At 67.0% G+C, this 18,059-nt stretch overlaps 2 protein-coding genes across 6 annotated transcripts; both read right to left on the bottom strand.

Annotated features, from left to right (window-relative positions):
* Window positions 1-135: 135 nt before the first annotated feature.
* GPR153 (G protein-coupled receptor 153) lies at window positions 136-4,223 on the bottom strand. Of its 4 annotated transcripts, none has more exons than XM_084495387.1 (6): window positions 4,120-4,223; window positions 2,504-2,963; window positions 1,933-2,362; window positions 1,680-1,869; window positions 1,418-1,602; window positions 136-1,351 (listed from the first exon to the last, which is right to left on the bottom strand). In XM_084495387.1, exons 2-6 carry the CDS (start codon window positions 2,878-2,880, stop codon window positions 725-727), a joined length of 1,809 nt encoding a protein of 602 aa, XP_084351513.1. In that variant the 5' UTR covers window positions 2,881-2,963; window positions 4,120-4,223; the 3' UTR covers window positions 136-724. The 4 variants fall into 4 exon arrangements, with proteins under 4 accessions (XP_084351513.1, XP_084351516.1, XP_084351515.1 ...); XM_084495390.1 differs by having other exon boundaries at window positions 1,680-1,788; XM_084495389.1 differs by lacking the exon at window positions 4,120-4,223 and adding an exon at window positions 4,000-4,021.
* A 501-nt stretch (window positions 4,224-4,724) lies between these two features.
* ACOT7 (acyl-CoA thioesterase 7) lies at window positions 4,725-14,896 on the bottom strand. 2 transcript variants are annotated; one of them, XM_084495077.1, is made up of 10 exons: window positions 14,771-14,896; window positions 14,231-14,348; window positions 13,774-13,930; window positions 12,089-12,180; window positions 11,757-11,871; window positions 11,198-11,212; window positions 10,633-10,719; window positions 8,105-8,221; window positions 7,469-7,653; window positions 4,725-5,462 (listed from the first exon to the last, which is right to left on the bottom strand). In XM_084495077.1, the coding sequence occupies exons 1-10, from the start codon at window positions 14,821-14,823 to the stop codon at window positions 5,358-5,360; spliced, it is 1,044 nt and encodes a 347-aa protein (XP_084351203.1). In that variant the 5' UTR covers window positions 14,824-14,896; the 3' UTR covers window positions 4,725-5,357. The 2 variants fall into 2 exon arrangements, with proteins under 2 accessions (XP_084351203.1, XP_084351204.1); XM_084495078.1 differs by lacking the exon at window positions 11,198-11,212.
* Between the last annotated feature and the right edge of the window lie 3,163 nt (window positions 14,897-18,059).

The following is an 18,059-nucleotide window of genomic DNA, read 5'->3' as shown; positions in this document are numbered from 1 at the left end:
TCGCCCAGGGCGACCGAGCCGCTCTCGCGAGAGCGCGCCCGGCGCTCGGCTGGGAGGAGCCAGCGCCCTCTCCCTCCCCCGGTGGGTGTGGCCTCGCCCCGCCCCGCCCCCTTCCTCTGGCAGGGCCCGCAGAGCTGCGCGTGGGGTTTTTTTTTATTGAAAATTGGAAAATAAAAGTTAAAAAATAGCCTCAAGTAGAGCTGGCCGTGGAGTGGAGAGCGGCCCGGGGAGGCCCTCGGGACCTGCCTGCAGCAGGCTGTGCCTGGGCCGCACCGTAACATAACGCACAGCACGGCCCTACATGTCCCGTAACGCACAGCCTATAATGCACGGCTCGGCCTGTGCCATCCCATAACACACGGCCCGTAACGCACAGCACAGCCCCTGCTGTCCATAATGCACAGCCCGCAACGCATGGCACGGCCCATTCTGTCCCGTAATGCACAGCTCAGCCCATGCCGTCCCATAACGCACAGCCTATAACGCACGGCTCGGCCCGTTCCATCCTGTAACACACAGCCCGTAACGCACGGCGTGGCCCGTTCTGTCCTGTAATGCACGGCCCGTAAAGCACAGCCCATAACGCACGGCTCAGCCTGTTCCATCCCGTAACACACGGCCTGGCCCGTTCCGTCCCGTGCTGTTCAGTCCCGTTCTGTACCATAACACCCAGCCCATTCTGTCCGGTTATGGCCGTCCCGTCCCATCCTGTCCCGTCCCGGCCCTACGAGGCCGATCCAATGGACCCCGAGAGGAACGTGACGTACCCCGAGGAAGCCGACGGCGAGCTGAGGAGGCTGCTGCTGCTGCCCCGGCCGCCGTCCCCGAGACCTGGCCGCAGCGCCCGGCCCCCGCAGCGCTCGGCGGGCCGCGGGGCAAAGAGCCGTGCCGGGTCCTCGGGGGCCAGCCGCGGCCCGGGGACGGCGAGGGCACCCGGTGGGCCCGGCAGCGCCCGGGGCTCGTGCTGGAGGGCGGCCAGCGGGAAGGCAGCCAGCAGGCCAGCCTGGTGCGGTGCAGCCACAGGCAGCAGGGCCACCGAGGCTGAGTGCCCCGGGCTCCCGGTGGCCCCTTCCTCGCCGCCGAGGCCGTGGAGGTCGGCCAGGCGCAGCCCCTCTCCGGGGACGTGCAGCGGGGAGACCAGGCTGTCGGCGGAGCGGCGCCGGCGGCGGTAGGCGAGCTGCTCCTCGGGGCAGGGGACGAAGCCGTGGCGGGGTCGGTCGCGGCGGGGGGCCAGGAGCCGTGCCAGCCCCGCTGCCTCCCCACCAGCCCCCCAGCGCTGCAGGTAGGCTGCGACCTGGCTGCTGGTCCACAGGTCCGTCTCGTCGTGGGAGAACCGCCGCAGCGGGGGCACCTGCGGGGAGCGTGGTTGGTGCCGGGTGCCACAGCCCCACCACCCAGCCCGCAGGCAGCCCCTTACCTGCAGGTACTGCATGCGGTCCCCCGGCTCCGTCCTGGCGGGGCTCACCGGGGGCAGGCCCCGCTCCAGCGCCGAGAAGTCACGCGTGGCGACGGGGTCCAGCGCCAGGACCTCGGCCGCGCAGCCGTACTCGTAGGGGCGGTCGTACACCAGCTCGCCAGCCACGGCGCCCTCCAGGCTGCTTTCTGCCGGGAACGGGTCCGCTGTCATTTTGGGCACCCCCTGTCCCCAGCACGTGCCCCCTCCCCGCCACGCACCCCACCTTCGTCCCCGTCGTCGCTGGCCAGGACGGCGCGGCACTTCTCGCAGACGGCGCGCGGGTCGGCACGGTAGCGGTCACAGGCCCAGAGGAAGAGGGGCAGGAGCAGGGACTGCGCCAGCGAGCACCAGATGAGGCACAGCACCATCCAGTCAGAGGAGGCGTCCGAGCGCAGGCTGGCGGCGCTCACCACCTGCGGCACCGGCACGTCACCAGCGGCCCCCGTGCGCCCCCGCCCCGTCCCCGCGGCACTCACCAGCACCGGGAAGCCCATCAGGACGTCGTAGATGAGGACGATGACGGTGACCAGGTAGGTGATCTGCAGGGAGGTCTTGATGGGCTCGGAGCCGTCGATGGAGGAGCGCCGCTTGCCCTGGGCGTCCTCCACCACGATGGTGGGCACGTGGAAGCGGTTCTTGCTGGCGTCGGGGCCGCGCCGTCCCCAGAGGGTGTGGAAGAGGGCGATGGCAATGCAGACGGCGCCCACAGCCATGCTGCCCCCGATGAGGAGCAGGAAGCAGACGCCGAAGCCCAGGCCGATCTCCGTCACGACGAAGCGGCAGTCCCTGGCGTAGAAGCGCTCGGTGGTGTCGTGCCACCCCACGGCCGGCAGCGTGGAGAGGATGAAGGAGACCATCCAGATCCCCATCACAGTGTGAACCGCTTGCTTCCTGGTGTTGCTCAGCCTGGGGAGAGGCAGCAGAGCCCACGACATGCTCAGCACAAGAGGGGGCTGCGTGGCAGGGCTCTCTCCCCCTCCCCAGGTGCTGGCACAGCCACTGAAGCGTGCCGGGGGATGGGGCACAGGGCAGGCAAAGCCTCGGTACCTGTAGTTGACGGGCCAGCGGACCATCCACATGCGGTGGTAGGAGAGGGAGGTGACGGAGAAGCAGGTGACCAGCGTGAGGGTGTAGAAGGTGGAGACGAAGACCTTGCAGAGGCCCTCGTTCCACTCGTAGCCCGAGCGCCGCCGCCGGAGCTGCACCACGGCGTACGTGGTGATGGGGATGGCGGTGTTGAGGATGTGGGTGCCCGCCAGGGAGCACAGCAGGAACTCCAGCGGCTTCCACTTCTTCTGCTTGGCGCTGATGCTGAGGATGCCCCAGGCGTTGGCGAGCAGCGAGACCCCGGCGCACGCCAGCCAGGCTACCGCATTGCCGGGCAGCCGCTGCTCATCGCGCATGGTGGAGGGACGCGGCACCATCGGCGAGGCGCCGCAGGGCCGCAGCCATCTAGGGCACACATCAGGCCATCGAGGCTGGTTCTGGGCACCGCCGAGCCCAGCACCTGCAAGCGAGCGCAGGCTGTCAGCACCCCACGGGTGCCCCGTGGCGCCGCCGCGTCCCCCGCGCACGCTCGCCCGAGGGCCGTTCCCCACCGAGGATGAGCCCGAGGGCCTCCGGCACGGGCACGGTAGCGGGTGGAGAGGAGGCAGCGCAGTCTCGCAGCTATAATTAGACTCCTCGGGAAGAAGCAGCAGGCTGGCAGCCACGGCGCTGCCGACACAACCTCCTCGCCCCCGGAGCGGGAAGCTGCCCGCAGCCCCGTGCCGTGCCAGCCGGCGAGATGCTCGGGGGTCAGGGACCCCTCCTGCGGGGTCTGCCCACGGGGCTCAGCCCCGCACGGCACCCACGAGCCGCATCACACGGCTGCCAAACGCCGGGAGCTATTCTGGGCTTCCCAATAAAAGACAAGGATTTTCTTTCTTAAAAATAACTACAGGAAAAACAGCCTCCGGAGCCTGCTGTGCTGCCGAGGGAAGCCCACGGCCCACGCCGACGGTGCCCTGGGGAAGCTCCCGGACACCCCACAGATGCGGGGAGCTTCCCCGGGGCTGCGGCCACGCGGGCTGCTCCTCCACGAGAGACAAACCCCGCGTGGGGCTGCCCCCGGGGCGCTGCACGGCCCCGGGGGGGGCAGAGAGAAGGGGGAAAAAGGAGGCAGAGGAGGGGGAAAGCACCCGCTCTTATGTAACCCCGGCCCTCCGCATCCCCCCGCCGCGCGTCTCGGGAGGTGCCGGGCTGCGGGGGAGGCGGCACGGAGCGCCCCGGGGGGCTCGGCGACCCCCGCCGTGCCGGAACCCCCCGCGGACGCCCCGTCCTCGGCGGCTGCCCCACGGCACCAACCCCGCGCTCGCCCCCGCCGCCCCGGCGGGTCCCCGGGAGCTCCGGAGCCGGGAGGCGCCGTCGGGCAGAGCCGGAGCTGCCTCCCCGGGGGCTGCCCGAGGGGCACCGGCGCCGCTCTCCCCCCCTCCCCCGGCCCCAGTCCCGGTCCCGGTCCCGGTCCCGGTCCCGGCTCCCGCAGCCCCTCGCCCGCCCGGTACCGGAGCGGATCCCCGCGCTCCCCGGTGCTCCTCCAGCGCACGGCGCCCCCGGTTACCCGACGGCGGGGGCAGCCCGGCGGCAGAAGGACGCCGCCGGTGCCGGTGCCGCCCTTCCCGTACCTGCCCGGTTCCGCCCGGTTCCCCCCCCGGTTGCGGGGCTGCCTCCCGCACCGAGCCGAGCCGAGCCGCACCGAGCCGAGCCGAGCGCCCAGCCGGGGCCGCGGTGGGCGGCACAGCGCATGTCTCGGCACCGCCCGCCGCGCCGGCACGGGCACGGGCACGGGAGCGGACCCCGGCCCCCGCCCCCCCGAGCATCCCCGGCAGCGCCCCCGGGGCCGCGGGGACAGCGCGGGGACAGCCGCGGTGCTGGGCGCGGCGACGGGGACAGCGGCTTCGTCCCTTTGTCCCCCCCGTCCCCTCCCCGGGGGCTGCAGCCCCCCGCCCGGTTTTGCCACCGGTGTCCCACGAGGGTCCCCCCGGGCACCCCCGCTCCGTCCCCACAGCCCCCTTGGATTGGAGACACGCTGGGGAGCCAGCCCAGGGGTCTGCCACCCCCCAGGGCAGAGGCTGGGGGGCTGCGAGCCCACCCCCCCGAGGATTACAGGGAAATGTCAGCAGGGAGCAGAACGCCCGCGGCAGGCAGCGCCGCTGCAGCTCGGAGCCGGGGTTCAGAATAAGCTCTTAAGCCAGCCCTGCCGCTGCTTCAGGAAAAAAGTGACACCCCCTTTATTCCAGTCAGAGATGACAGACTTTATTTATGTCACAGAATTCCTCAAATAACTTAGATGCGCACGGAGATACTACCTAGGGCTGTCAATGGAAGGGGCTGAGACATTCAATACAATACTCGGTCGCTTTTATAGGCGCAAGTATCATAAATAAGCTTTGGTGTACATTTTTTTTAGGACATACTGTAAGTTTAACACAGCTTCACAAAGACTCGGGGCCTCGTGCGTCCCTTGTGCTGCCACGTGCGTGCGCGCCGCTGCGGTGGGGGCAGAAGCTTGGGATTAAACCCCAAAACTGGGGCTCTGGAGCTCGCTGACAAACCAATGCAAATGCTCCTGAGAGCCAGGCAGATCCCGGAGGCTTTCTGGAGCATTTAAGCCGTTTAATACACAGGGTGAGGGCGGTAAATCCAGCAGCAGCTCGCTGCTGGCATCGCTGCGGCACACCCAGAACACCGGCTCTGCTCGAGCCCGCTCCTGCGGCACGGCACGGAGTGGTGGTGGCAGCGCACGAGGCCCCGCACACGTAACACAACACGAATGGGGACGGGGAGGTTTGGCCGAGTGAATACTTGTGCAGCACGCGGTCGCCGGCGGCTCTCCTGCGAGCGCTTTGGTCCGGGTCGGAGATCAGTGCTGGGCAGCCTGCTGCATCTGCGCCTGTCTCTTGGCTTTTGTTTGGAGGTATCTCCCCTTCCCTTCCTCGAAGCGCCTCTTCTCGTCCTCGGTTTCCGTCTGGCAGTAACCGAAAGAAAGCAAAGCCACGAACATTAGCTTAATGAGGAGCTGAACGGGCAGATCTGATGCGTGGGCAAGTTTACACGGACTTTGTTCAATCAATAAGTTCAGTTCCCTTCCAGCTGTCGGCGGCGCCCACAGCACCGTCCGTGGGAGGTGCCGGATGGAGCCTGGCCACGTCCTGGGCACCGCCGGCTGCTCCTGCTGCCCACGATGTGACAGCACCCTCACCTCACAGCCCCTCGCGGTGACACTTCCACATTGTCCCATGTCCCTTGCACCGTGTTCTATCCCCTCTGCCCCAGGCTTGGCCAGCCGTAGCCTCTGGATGCCCCGCGGATGAGGGAGCTCCTTTCACGGCCAAGGGACGCTCCAGCACCCGGAGAGGACTCAGGGTCACAGCAAGGCAGCCCCAAAGTCGCACCCCTCACCCCCAGCACTGCACCCATGCTGCTGCTCACTCCCAGCCCTGCAGCCACGTGCCCCATGCGGGGGGCTCCAAGCAGCCCCCAGCCCGCCAGCCACTGAGCCCCCAGCATGGATGCCCTTCGGGTTAGCTCGCAGCAGAGAGAAAAAAGAAATGCCATCGCTGCACGCAGCGCGGCTCCCTCTGAGAGCTCGTTAAAGATGCATTACTCTAAGCTCCACTGGGACAATAGAGATTAATAATTAAATTACTGCCAGCAAGAAGATGCAACTCTGCTCTGCCTGGACTGCCTGCTCGGACAGGCAACGCAATCACAGCTGAAAACTTGGCTCACCCTGATGTCAAAGCCCTACAGAAAAGCAACCCCTGCTCCCTGCATGGCCGTGGTGCCACACCATGGGCTGCCCGTGACCATGGTGCTGTGGCTGCCCCGGTCCAGCGACCTCTTTAATTCAGAGAATCACCCAGAGGAACCCAGCCTGAGCATAACAGAGCCAGCAGCACCCCCGTTAGGGATGAGCACAACCTCGTCTGGCACCCAGGCTCCCCACGGCTCAGCTCCTGCCTGTGAGGGAGGACACCAGGAGCCCTGCGCTGCTGCGGTGCCACCAAACCCCACCAGGACATATTCACAGCAACAGATGAATAGCTCGCAGCACATTCCATTCCAGTAACACGCGTTCCCTAAATTATTCAGAAATTTAAAAAAAGATCTCCCGAGTTCAACTTCGGCTGGGGCTGGAGCCAGAGGCAGCGCACGGGTTGGACGCGAGCGTTTGGACACGAGCGCCTGGTGGGAAACCTGCAGGGCAGCGGGCCAGATCCTACCCTCCAGCACCGCCAGCCCCGTGGCAGCACTCGCTCCGTGGTGGTGGAGCCGTGGGGCTGCCGGCCTGGCCAGCGCCGTGCGGGGTCTGAGCCAGCCCCAGCCCGCGGGAGGCACCGCGCCGCCTGCCGCAGGAAGCGGGGATGGGAAACGGCTCCGAGGAGCGCAGCTTGGATGGCTAATGTATAATTAGCCCACAAAATACTCCAAAATGTCACAGAGCGCAGAACAGAAGGAGATCTACTCGGCATGAAATATTAATCAAGAAACAACTCCCTGCCATCAGCGCTGCGTCAGCTCAGCGCCGCCGGCATCCAGGAGCCGGGAGCGGGAGGAGGGCGGCGGGGCCGGGGGCTGCGGGCACCCATCGGGTCACTGCGGGGAGGGAGGAAGCCGTGAAGCTCCAGCGACAGATTTCCCTCATGTTGTGAGAAAGGAAAAACAAATCTCTGTGCTGGCAGTTTTCAACCAGAAGAAATTAAAAAAAAATAAATAAACAAAACCAACCCCGAAGCCTGGCTTGGCGAGGCTCATTTGTGCTCATGTTTTTCTGCTGAACAATTCAGAGGAAGAGGTTTTGTTGGACAACAAAGCCCTAAGGGCATCACATGAAAAGCCCAAGTATGTGAAATATTCAGCGTTTAATAAACAGGAAGCCTGAAACCTCCCGTGCTTGCAGCAAAGAGCAGAACATTTGTGTTCAGAAGCCCGAGCAGCATGGGGCTGTGTGCGCACCGAGCGAGCTCTTACCAGAAGCTGAGGGACAGGCAGGGGCTTCCCCTCCTTGCTCAGGGACACGTAGGTGAAGAACGCGCTGACGGCACGGTATCGCTCCTGCGGCTCATCCACAAAAGGGTCGGCATCCACAAAGACTTCGATTTCCATGGACTTATTGCTCGTGAAGGTCATGCGCCCCGAGATGGTGATAACACTACCTGCAGAGAGCGGAGGGGTGGCTCACCCACGAGGGCACCGCGGCCACACCTGCGAGCAGAAAGCTCGCCACGTGCAGGCAGGACCCACGGGACCCTGAGCGTGCCCACGGGGCACCCGCGATGCCCCTGGCAGGGCTTGGCCCCAGGGTGCAGCCACCAGCGTTACCCACAGGACAGGGGCTGCCCCAGCGACGCTCCTCGCGCACCAGCACCACTCAGTTTCGGGCACCCTAGGTTAATTTGACGACCAAAACCATGTCCCAGGTACCGGGTGCCTGCTGCCCCAGGTCTCCTCTCTGCATCAGCACAGGGGATGCTGCAGATTTCTGCTCTTTTGTGCTTTACCAGGACCCGGCCCGTGGGCAGCTGAGCGCCACAAGAGGCTCACCAGGACGGCGTTCCCCTGCGGCTGGCAGAGACACCACTGCCTGCACCCCCGCACCCCCCTGACCTTTCTTGATCTTCTCGTGGAAATTGATGGCGTCCACGGAGGCGGTGACGATGTTGGTCTTGCAGTGGCGGGCGGCCACGATCCCGGCGACCTCGTCCATCAGCTTCATGGTGACCCCTGAGGGAGGAAGGCAGAGCTGTGGCCCCCTGGCCCGGTGCCGATGGCCGCCAGCACCAGCCCAGGGCTGAGAATTCAAGAGCTAGAGTGTTTATTTTGGAGCTTAAAGACTACAAAGCCCGGAAGGCTTCCTCTGAGAAGCCTGTCTGTTCCCACTAAGCAAAGGGATCTTTTCCCCTGGCTGCACAGCCCCGTGCCTCCTGCACGCCCAGCTCGCTGGTGCACGATTCAGGACCCCCGTCCTGCCCGGGCAGCTCGCCCCTCGCCAGGCCCCCCCTCACCGCACGCAGCGGAGCTGCCAACCCTGAGGAAATTACTCCCACAAATTGCAGTAATTTCTACACTCGGTATTTATAATTTGAGATTTGCAGTTTGAAAGATGGCAACAAAATTGTAGCATTTACGGTCTGACTGTGTCAGTTCCCTGGGCTTTTTTTAAAACAGAGTCAGAGCCCTCTCCGAACACGAGTCCCAACATCTGGTGGCAGAGATATTTCTGAATTCAGCGCTGAACTGCCTGTGGATCTTGAAAGCAGCGGCAGCGTGTTGACTAGGTTTGAAGGTTCTATTTTTAACAGTGTTTCCTTAATATATATATAAAAATGGAAGCCAACCCTCCTGAAGGCGGGCGAGGGGCGATGCCCTGGCCCCCGGTGCAGCCACGAGCCCCACGTGCCTCCACCGACCTGGATGGCAGTAGCCCAAAGGGGATTTGGGCGTTGCCATGGCAACCACCCATTTTTATGGCCACCAGGCCGGTGCCAGGCCCTGGGGAGGAGGCGGCGTTTGCTCGTTCCGGACCCCCCCAGGCCGTGTCACTGCGGGTTTGCCCACCATGCTGTGTTTTTATTTTCCTGCCGCAGCAGCAGCACGCTGATGGCACCCTCACGTTTCCTGCCACGAGCACTGAGGATGGCGAGGGATGGCTGGGAGCTGTCCCCACTGCCACGGGCACGCAGCGGGGGGGGAAACCCATCAGAAACCCGCATCCCCCCGCAGGGCTGCCACCGCTGGCCGTCCCCGCGCTGCCACTGCGAACAGCCCGGCTGCTCGGGATGCCTGACAAGCACAAAAAATGAGAAATATTGTGCACTCATGATAAGATTTAAGTATTTTTGAGCAGGTGCCTGAGCACAGTGCAGGTGCCTAGCGCTGTGTCCCCACAGCAGACATCGTTCTGCAGCCCTGGTGGGATTTTTCCAGGGTCCTGTGACTCACGCTGGGATCAAAATAGAGCGTGGTGCCAGCGCCGCTATTCTTACCGCATCTGTTGCCTTGTGCTAATTAGGCCTCACAGCTGCTAATTATACCTAGAAGTTTGGTGGCATCTCAGCTCTGTTCTTCGGAAGGGGAGACAAACACATCCCCGTGCCTGGGCTGTCAGAGCCACAGGTGCCGCGGGTGCTTCCCTGCGTGGTGCCATGGCCCGTGCCCCGTTGCTGGTCTGCCTGCTCTGTCTTTGCCTTCTCAGGGCACTGCTGAACCAGGTACGACTGCATCCACCTCCTGCAGGTGCTGGAGCCACGAGGTTCAGCAGGGGGCTGCCGGGATCCCCTGGGGCCAGCCCTGGGGTTTGCTCCCTGCCAGCCCCCAAAGCCTCCGGTGGGCCCCGGGGGCTCACCAGCTGCTGGCAAGGGAGCAGCACAAGTTTTCCACCTGAGAAGATTCACGTGGCCAAAAGCCTGTGCAGTCTGCACTTGCTCCATTTTTGCTAAGATGCGGTGTTGTGTTTTTTTTTTTTCCATTTAAAAAAAGAAGTTTCACATGCTCACCCTGTGCTGAAGATCACCGCATCCGTAACCAGCACCGATAAAAAATGCTGCTTCAGGTGCGGTAACCCATTACTGCTGCGCTGAAAGCCCTGCTCGTTTCGTTTCAGACACACGCAGACAGTCCTTTGTAGGTAATGAGAAAATTGCTCTCCCCAATTATCCTCACCCTGTTACTCCATTTACCATTCTCCACGCTCCCAGGGGCTCGTTCCCGGCTCTCTGAGCCGCTTACCACGCGCGGTGCCATTAGGCACTGCTTCGGGATCGCAAGCACAAAAACGCTAAAAATGGAGTAAATGGTGCATTATAATTGTCACCAAACACAGGATCCAGGTATCAGCTGCACAACACACACGGCTAAAACGACGTGCAGAGGGGCACCTGGCAGCGCTGCCGCAGCCCAGGAGGCGCAGCGCTTCGCTCCTGGCAGCGAGGGTGCTTCACCTGCTGCAGCGCTTGCTTACACCCCAAAAAAAAAAAACAATTTGGCGTGCTGCTGCTCTTCAAATCCGACCATACGGCGCGTTTGCTGTGGGCAGGAGGCCGGGTGCCTCAACCCCATCAGCTGTGGGGCCGGGGTGGCGCTGAGTGGACCCCCTGGGATGCGGCCACCTCCCGCTCCCCGCGGCGCTCACTCACCTCCGTGGACGAAGCCGAGCAGCGTGCAGTCCGACGGGCCCACCAGGTGGATCAGGCTGGACTGGCTGTAGCCCACGGTGTGCGGCTCTGCTCGCAGAGAGAGACACGGAGGGGTTAGCGTGGTGCGGCGGGCGCCTGCCAGCCCGCCCGTGGCAGCGTCCCACGCGCCCTGGGGAAGGTGCTGCGCCAGCTTCTGCAAACTGAAACGCTCCCAAGTCGGGACAAAACACCTACACCGGTCCCAAGAAGCCCTGAAAGGACAGGGTACTGAAAGCGTGATGAATGGCCACCTCCCTGCTATTTGCCTACCGATTTTATTCAAGCTCTGTTTTTTCTTTGAAAAGTCAGCAGGAGCCTGAAAGCAAACTGGAGTGCACTGAACGCAAGGGGAACCTGCAAGGTTTTCCAAACCTGGACTGTTCACCCCTCTGCATTTGGCAGTGTCTCAGGGGACTGCACTTTGTGCTCAGCCTCAACATCTCTGCTCCCACCCCCCCAGGTAGCAGCACGTATTCCTGTACAGCAGCACAGATGCTCCCGCTGCCCACCGTGCCCCCAGCCTTACCTTTTGTCTGTCTGTCTGTGAGCAGGGAGAGCAAAGGAAAAAAAGGTATTTAAGCAACTTTCATCATTTATTACCACGGAGGTGACCCAGTTCAGTCCCCATGCATCCGTGTGCAGCCAGGCACATTTGGCATTCTCAGGAGCTGACACCCTGACCCCACGGCACTAAGGGTGTGGGTATCTGAGTTCTGTGAGAAACGCTTTTGGGGTCCCTGGTAGCTGCAGCATCACCAAGCCAGGATGAGGGCCTGAGCTGTGGCTCCTGCAGCTCTCTGAGCAAAGCTGGTTCTGTGAACGTGAGCTCCAGAAGCCCGGCTGCAGCTGCCTGCCCTAGTTTTGTGCCCAAGCTCATCCCTCTGCCTCCCTGCTGGACCACAGGGCCCGGAGGAGCTGCCTGCAATGGACTGCAAATGCCCAAAGAACTCCTCCTCCTTGGGCGTACCAGCAGCAGGAAACTCAGGAAAATAAAAGATGCTTTCCACCTTCCTTTAGCCAAGACAGACCTCACAGAAAGAACGGAGACACCCGAGGACAGGCGCTGCCAGCAGGGGCTGTGTTACCTGGGTTGATCACCGGCAAGATCACGTCGCCGTTCCTTTGCTTGGTTTCCAGCCGATCCAGCTTCTGCTCCTCGTAGCGCTTCCTCCCCTCGTCCTCCTGCTCCTTCCGTGCATACTGGAAGGAAAAACACGCTCTGTGGCAGCAGCCGGGTGCCTGTTAGCAGATCCAGGCCCCCCAGCCCTGCTCACACCAGGGACACCGGGCAGCTGAGCAGCGCCGTCCCTCCACCACCATCCCTCCTCCGGGACCAGGCGCCGTGTGCCAGCAGGATCCCCTCTCCCACCAGCACAGGGCTCTGCCCCCGTCCCCCCGTGCTGGCACCCAGCCCTACCTGGATGGGCGGCACCTCCACCACCTTGTTCACGTTCTTCAGGGCCAGCGGCACGTACCACAGCGTCGCCTTGTTCGTCACCTTCTTGGCCCCTGGCAGAGGGAGGGCAGCGTGAGCGCGGCGGCCCTGGGCACACGGCGCTGCCGGCGCGGCTGTCGCGGCACACCCCGGCAAAAACACCCCGAGGAGCCCAGCCAGTAACCATGGCAACCACAAGGAAAGGGCTTTTGTCAGCTCCGAGCCAGCCGCGTGCGCTAAATTATTCCGATTTTTGGTTGAAACTCATCAGCTGCACCACAACAGGCCTGCGGAGCTGTGCTGCCCCTCCCCAGCACGCTGCCCGGTGCCCGTGGGTGCCCCGTGTCCCCGCAGCCCTCTCAGATGGGGGGCTCGCACCCACGGGTGCCGGAGGAGCCCCCCCGGAGCCCCCCGCCTGGCCGTTCCGGGAAGCCGCGCTCTTTGCCCCGCGCTGCTTCTCAGAACTGGCTATCTAAAACAGGGAGGTGGGAAACGAAAGAGAAAGCAGCCACCATTCAGCGACTTCTGGCTGCTGGCTGTGGTTCGGTTCCTCCATTTCCTTCTCGGGATTTAGGAGAAGGAGCCTGAGCCAGCTCCAGGGAGAGCCAGGGCTGGAGAGACCGCGCACGATGCTGGAAGCTCGTGTCCTCCCCGGCACTCCGGGGGTAGCAAGGAGGCAAAACGAGAGGAAAGGCTCCCGCAGAAAGCTGCACGCCTTCAGCAAGCACGAGTCAGCACGTCTGCAGCCCTCAGCAACAACCCCCGCGGGGCTGAAGCCCTGAGCTGAGCAGAGTGCTCTCGTCTGGGGCAGAGAAAGAAGAGCAGAGCTGTGGGCCCCAGCCCGATGCGATAAGGGATGAGGCACAGCGCTATCAGCACGGGCTCTTTGCTCATAGCAGGTGTTTCTCCAGAGCTCTGAGGGCCAGGAGGTGTTCCCGGCCCTGGTGGCACTGCACAGCTGATGCAGGAGCCTGGGGTTTGCCAACACGGCTGCGCTCGTACCGGCAGGAGACCCACAGCCAGCAGTGGGCAGCTGGAGAAGGGGATCCAAATGGGGACTGCCTTCCCCCCACGCCCAGAGACAGCACCACGAGATCTCCTTGAAAGAAAAACCGAAGTCCTAAAAAAGCAGAGGCTGCACCAAAACACAATGGGGCATCTCGATGCAGACCCTCTTCATCCAGGAGGGAGCACAGACCCGCCACGTGCTCCGGCAGCCACCACGCATGGCCAGGGGTCCCCGCAGTGCCCTGCGCGCTGCATCGGGACCGAGCTGCGGTCCCACAGCTTCTGCCAGCAGCAGGGCCTGCAGAAACACCCGGCGAGAGCCGCAGCACGCAGCGATGCTCACAGCCAGCACAGCCCCCTAGTGTCACGGCCGCCGCTCCCGGCACGCTGCGGCACCAACCTGCCGCCTGCCGGGCACCGGCTGCTCCTCGCAGCATCCCCTGGGGACCAGCACCACGACCCCGGGGCCGATCGCTGCATGTCCCTGCCGTGCAGGCTGCCCTGCTCACCGAGCCACACGTAGCGAGGAGCTCGGCTGGGCTGGGGCACCCCCAGCCCGTGGCACAGCCGCGCATGGGGCAGACCCCGACACCGCTATATATGGGGACAGCTCTGGTCCCCATACGGAGCAAAGCAGAGGGCCACCCGGAGCCGTTTACCTGTCAAAATGTTCTCGGACATGACGTTGACCTGGACTTCCACCGAGTGCTTGGAGGTGTAGGTGATCTCGGCGCTGACGTTGGCCACCTCGCCGATGCACATGGGGGAGAGGAAATCCGTCCGCTCCACGCGCGCCAGCGCGGCCACGCAGGGCTCCTGGGGGCGCGGAGCAGCGGGGTCAGAGCTCCGGGGGGGGAGGAAGATGAGGAGGAGGAGGAGGAGGACAGAGCACACCCTGCTCCATCGCAGGACCCCACGGGTGGGGGCTCAGCACCTGCTGCACCCCCCCAAAAACACTTCCCCTTCCGCCATGGCGCGAGCAGCGCGTGCCTTCCTCCGGCTGCACGGCAGCAGGAAAAGGGGCACCCCCCGAGCCCCGGGGCTCAGCCACGGCTTACGGGGGGCACCCAGACACCCCCCGACGGCACCCCCCTGCCCCTCCCCATCCCCGCTCACCCCGGTGCCGGAGTTGCAGTGCCGGGTGCTGATGATGGCCCCCGCCTCCTCGATCATCTTCAGCACGGTGCCGCCGTGCACGTTCCCGGCCACGTTGGCGTCGTCGGGCCGCATGATCCTGCGGAGGCACCGCTCAGCCTCGGGGGGGCCCGGCCCGACGCCCCCCTCCCCACCGCCTCCCCCCAGCTCCTCCCGGTGCCCCCCGCCCGCCATGCCCGGTGCCCGCCGGATGCCCCCGACGGCAGCACGTGGCGCCCGCTTCCTGCCCGTTTCCTTGGAAACCTCCCGGTACCGGCAGCGGGGCGCGGCCTCCGGGGGGGGGGGGCTGTGCTCGGACCGCCCCCCAAACCCCCCACACCCCCCAGCCCCGCCCGGCCCCCCCCCGGCCCCGCCCGGCCCCGGTCCTGCCCCTCGCAGCGCCCCGAGGGCGGCCCAAGGGCACCGGCACCGGGCGGGGCGGCGGCACCGGGGGGAAAAAAAAACAAAAACGGGCGGCACCGGGCGGGCACCGGGGGTTGGGGGGGGGGTCGCGGCCGTTACCTGGAGACCTGGATGGTGGCCGGGCCCGGGCCCGCCGCGCCCCGCTCCGACATGGCGGCCCCGGTGCCCGCCAGCAACGGCGCTGCGGCGGCGGCGGCGGCGGCGGCGCGGAACGGAACCGGCACGGCCCCGCCCAACACAACCCGCCCCGCCCCGCCCCGGCCGTGCGCAGGGGGCGGAGACACCGGGGGGGGGCGGGGCTGGGACGGCACCGGCACCGGCACCGGCACCGGGACCGGGACCGGGACCGGGACCGGGACCCGACGGCGCCCAGGGCGCAGCCCTCGGTGCCGGCAGCCCCCCCCCCGCACGCCTCTCCCAGCACCGGAGGCTCCCGGTGCAGCCGCCCCACCCGGTGCTACCCCCGCCGGGGGGACGCCCCGGGGCACCCCCGAGCCGCTCCCGGGGTGAGGCAGCCCCCAGTGCCCCCGGCTGAGCCGTGCCCGGTTACACCCCGAGCATAACCGGGGGGCTCGTTCCCCTCTCCAAGCCTCCGTTCCCTAAAAGCACCGTCCCCGGTACGGGGCCCGGCCTGGAGCTGGGGGAGCCCCGCAGCCAGCACTGGGTGCCCGGCACCCAGGCGGGTCCCGGGACCCCCCTCTGCACAGCCGGACCACCGGAGCCCACCTGCGGCCCCACCACGGGGTGGGCAGCGAGACCCCGGCCACCCGGGAGCTCAGCACCCACACAGCCCCAGCTCCCCCCACCCATGCTGTGCACGCCCAGGGCCCACGAGCGAACCGTGGGGTGCCCAGCACCGGGCAGACACGTGTGGGGCTGGGGCACGGCTCCCTGCCGACACCCGCTCCTTTCCCACGCTCGCGTGGAGCTTCCCTGCCAGCCCCGGGGGCCGCGGGCAGCGCCCGGGACCCTGGAAGTGCTGAGCGAAACTGCTTCGGCACCCGGAGCCCCCGTGGGCGGCGGAGCCGCTGCGGCGTGCCCGGGCAGCTCTCATGGCCCTGCCACGGCTCCACGGCGAGCGGCCCACGGGCAAGCCGCCTGTCCCCGCGCCAGGAGCCACCCCGCCAGGCCCTGGCTGCAGGCACGGGCGGGATGGTGGCCCCACAGCTCTGCCGTGGGGCTGGGCTCTGCCCCAAGGTGCTGCAGCCCCACTGCTGCCTCCCCCTGCTCAGCTGCCCACCCCAGGAGGCTCGGGGAAGCCGCAGCCTCGGGGCCTGTGCAGACACCTGCCGGCACCTGCCCGAGCAGGAGGACGCCCCGTCGGGCCGCCCGCAGCCCCAGCCCTCTCCTTCCCCAGCCCTCGTGGTTCCCAGTGCTCGAGGGAGCCCCGTGCCCAGCGTGCTGGGAACTGCTGGGAGCGATGGGCCAGGGCGGCTGGAGAACACACGGGGGGTTAGCGGGGATGCGGCGCCTCCCCTGTGGGTTCCCCCAAGACCCCAAGGTGGATGCAGCTTCCCCAGCACCCAAAATCCGCGGCCAGGAGCTGGCAGGGCCACCGCGTGCCCACGTGCAAGGCTGGGGACAGGCCCGGGCCTGATGCAGGAGCGGGGTGCGAGCGCTGCCAGGCTGTTGCGTCAAGGCGCCCGTGCCGCAGCTTGCCCGGGTAATTACCGGGGGGCCGTGGCTGCGGCCGGACCACGCTGGCTGCTGCTTCACCGCTCCCAGGGGAGGCCTGGGCAGGCGGCGGTGCCTGGGTGCAGGCAGGAGGGACGTGGACCGAGCCGGGGCACGGTGCCACGGCAGCTGGGGGCCAGCCGGGCTCCCCGCGGTGCACCCCGGGCAGCAGAGCGCAGCTTTGGCAAAAGGTTTATTTGTACAAAGGGGGGCCCTGGGGTCTGTACAAATAAATAGGGCTATGTACAGCGACGCACGGGGGGGGGGGGGGCTACCAGGGCCGCCAGAGCGGGGTGGCGGGCGGCGGCGGGGTGGCCTTGGGGCAGGTGGCAGGCGGCAGCTCCGGGAGGTGGCGGCGGGCGGCGGGTGGCGGCGGGGGGGGCAGCAGGGTGCCCAGGCGGGCCAGGCAGGCGCGGTACCCGGCACGGAAACTCTCGGAGGGCTCTGCGGAGAGGCGGCCGTCAGTGGGAAGCCGGGCGGGTGGGGGGCCAGGGGGTGGGCGAGGGGTTGGGGGGGGCTCACCTGGGGCCGAGGGCGCAGCCGGCACCTCCTTGAGGAACTGCACGGTCATCTCCAGGATGTCTGCCTTCTCCAGCTTGGAGCAGCGGGAGCTCTGCGGGGCCGGCGGGTCAGTGGGGGCACCGGGCACCGGAGGGAGGGGGCACCGGCACCGGGCACGGGACACGAGCTGGGGGGGGGCCGGGCTGGGGCGAGAAGAAGCGGGGGGGATGTGGAGAGGGAGGGCAGGGCCGGGGGCTGCGGGCAGGGGTCGGGGCTGCGCCGAGGGGGCGGGCGGGCAGGGAAGGGGGGAGCGGGCAGCGCCGGGGACCGGGAAGGGGCTCGACGGGACGGGGCGGCTCGGGGGCGGGCCGGGAGCGGGGGGGGCCGGGGCCGGGGCACTCACGTCCTTGCCGACGAGCGGCAGGATGAGCGCCTTGAGCTGGTTGAGGCTCTCGTTGATGCGGGCGCGGCGGCGCTTCTCCAGCAGGGGCTTGAGGGTCTGCGGGGAGAAGGGGGCGGTGAGGGCGGCCCGGCCTCCACGGGACCCCCCGGGGGGGCGGCCGCTCACCTTGCGCATCTCGGCGGCGGGGCGGCGCGGGGGCCTCGGGGGCGGCGGTGGTGGAGGGGACCCCGTCGGGGACATCGTGCTCCGGAGCTCCGCCGCCGCCGCCGCCGCCTTTATGGGGCCGTCGGGCCGCCCCGCCTCCCTCCCCGGGACGGCGCCGTCGGGGCAGGGCGGGCGGGCACGGAGAGGCTGGAAGGGAGGGCAGGGAGGGGAAGGGAGGGCAGGGAGGGGAAGGGAGGGGAGGGCAGGGCAGGAGGGAGGCCGGGCAGGTGGGGAGGGAGGCAGGCGGGGAGGCCGGGAGGGAGGCCGGGAGGCAGGGGGGGAGGCCCGGCCTCGCCGCTGTCCGCGGTGCTGGAGGCGCCCCCGCCGCTGTTCGCGGTGCTGAAGGAGCGGGGCCGGGACCGGGACCGGGACCGGGGGGGGGGGGCATCGGAGCCTGCCCCCGGTACCGGCCGTCGGTGCCCGAAGGGGCAGCCCCGCGGTGCCGGTGCCGCCAGGGCTGCGGGCCTCGGGGGGGCGGCGGAGGCACGGCGGGACCCTCACCTGCGGCTGCCGCAGGACCGGGGGCGCCCGAGGGGTGGGGGCACCCTGCCGGCACCCGCGCCCCTCGCCGCCTCCTTTCTGCAGCGCGCCCGGACGGGCAGCTCC

This window comes from Aythya ferina, assembly GCF_964211825.1.
Source record: "Aythya ferina genome assembly, chromosome: 21".
NCBI lineage: Eukaryota > Metazoa > Chordata > Aves > Anseriformes > Anatidae > Aythya > Aythya ferina.
Note: the sequence above shows the minus strand (reverse complement) of the source record. Positions and strands in the feature narration are given on the sequence as shown.

Excerpts from the sequence above, each read along its gene's own strand:
- GPR153 (XM_084495387.1), bottom strand. The coding sequence starts at position 2,880 with ATGGTGCCGCGTCCCTCCACCATGCGCGATGAGCAGCGGCTGCCCGGC. Across the intron at positions 1,603-1,679 it reads CAGCGACGACGGGGACGAAG|AAAGCAGCCTGGAGGGCGCC; the intron begins GTGGGGTGCGTG and ends CGTTCCCGGCAG. Across the intron at positions 1,352-1,417 it reads ACCGCATGCAGTACCTGCAG|GTGCCCCCGCTGCGGCGGTT; the intron begins GTAAGGGGCTGC and ends CGCTCCCCGCAG.
- ACOT7 (XM_084495077.1), bottom strand. The coding sequence starts at position 14,823 with ATGTCGGAGCGGGGCGCGGCGGGCCCGGGCCCGGCCACCATCCAGGTC. Across the intron at positions 11,872-12,088 it reads TGGAGGTGCCGCCCATCCAG|TATGCACGGAAGGAGCAGGA; the intron begins GTAGGGCTGGGT and ends TTTTCCTTCCAG. Across the intron at positions 7,654-8,104 it reads CCACGAGAAGATCAAGAAAG|GTAGTGTTATCACCATCTCG; the intron begins GTCAGGGGGGTG and ends CGCTCTCTGCAG.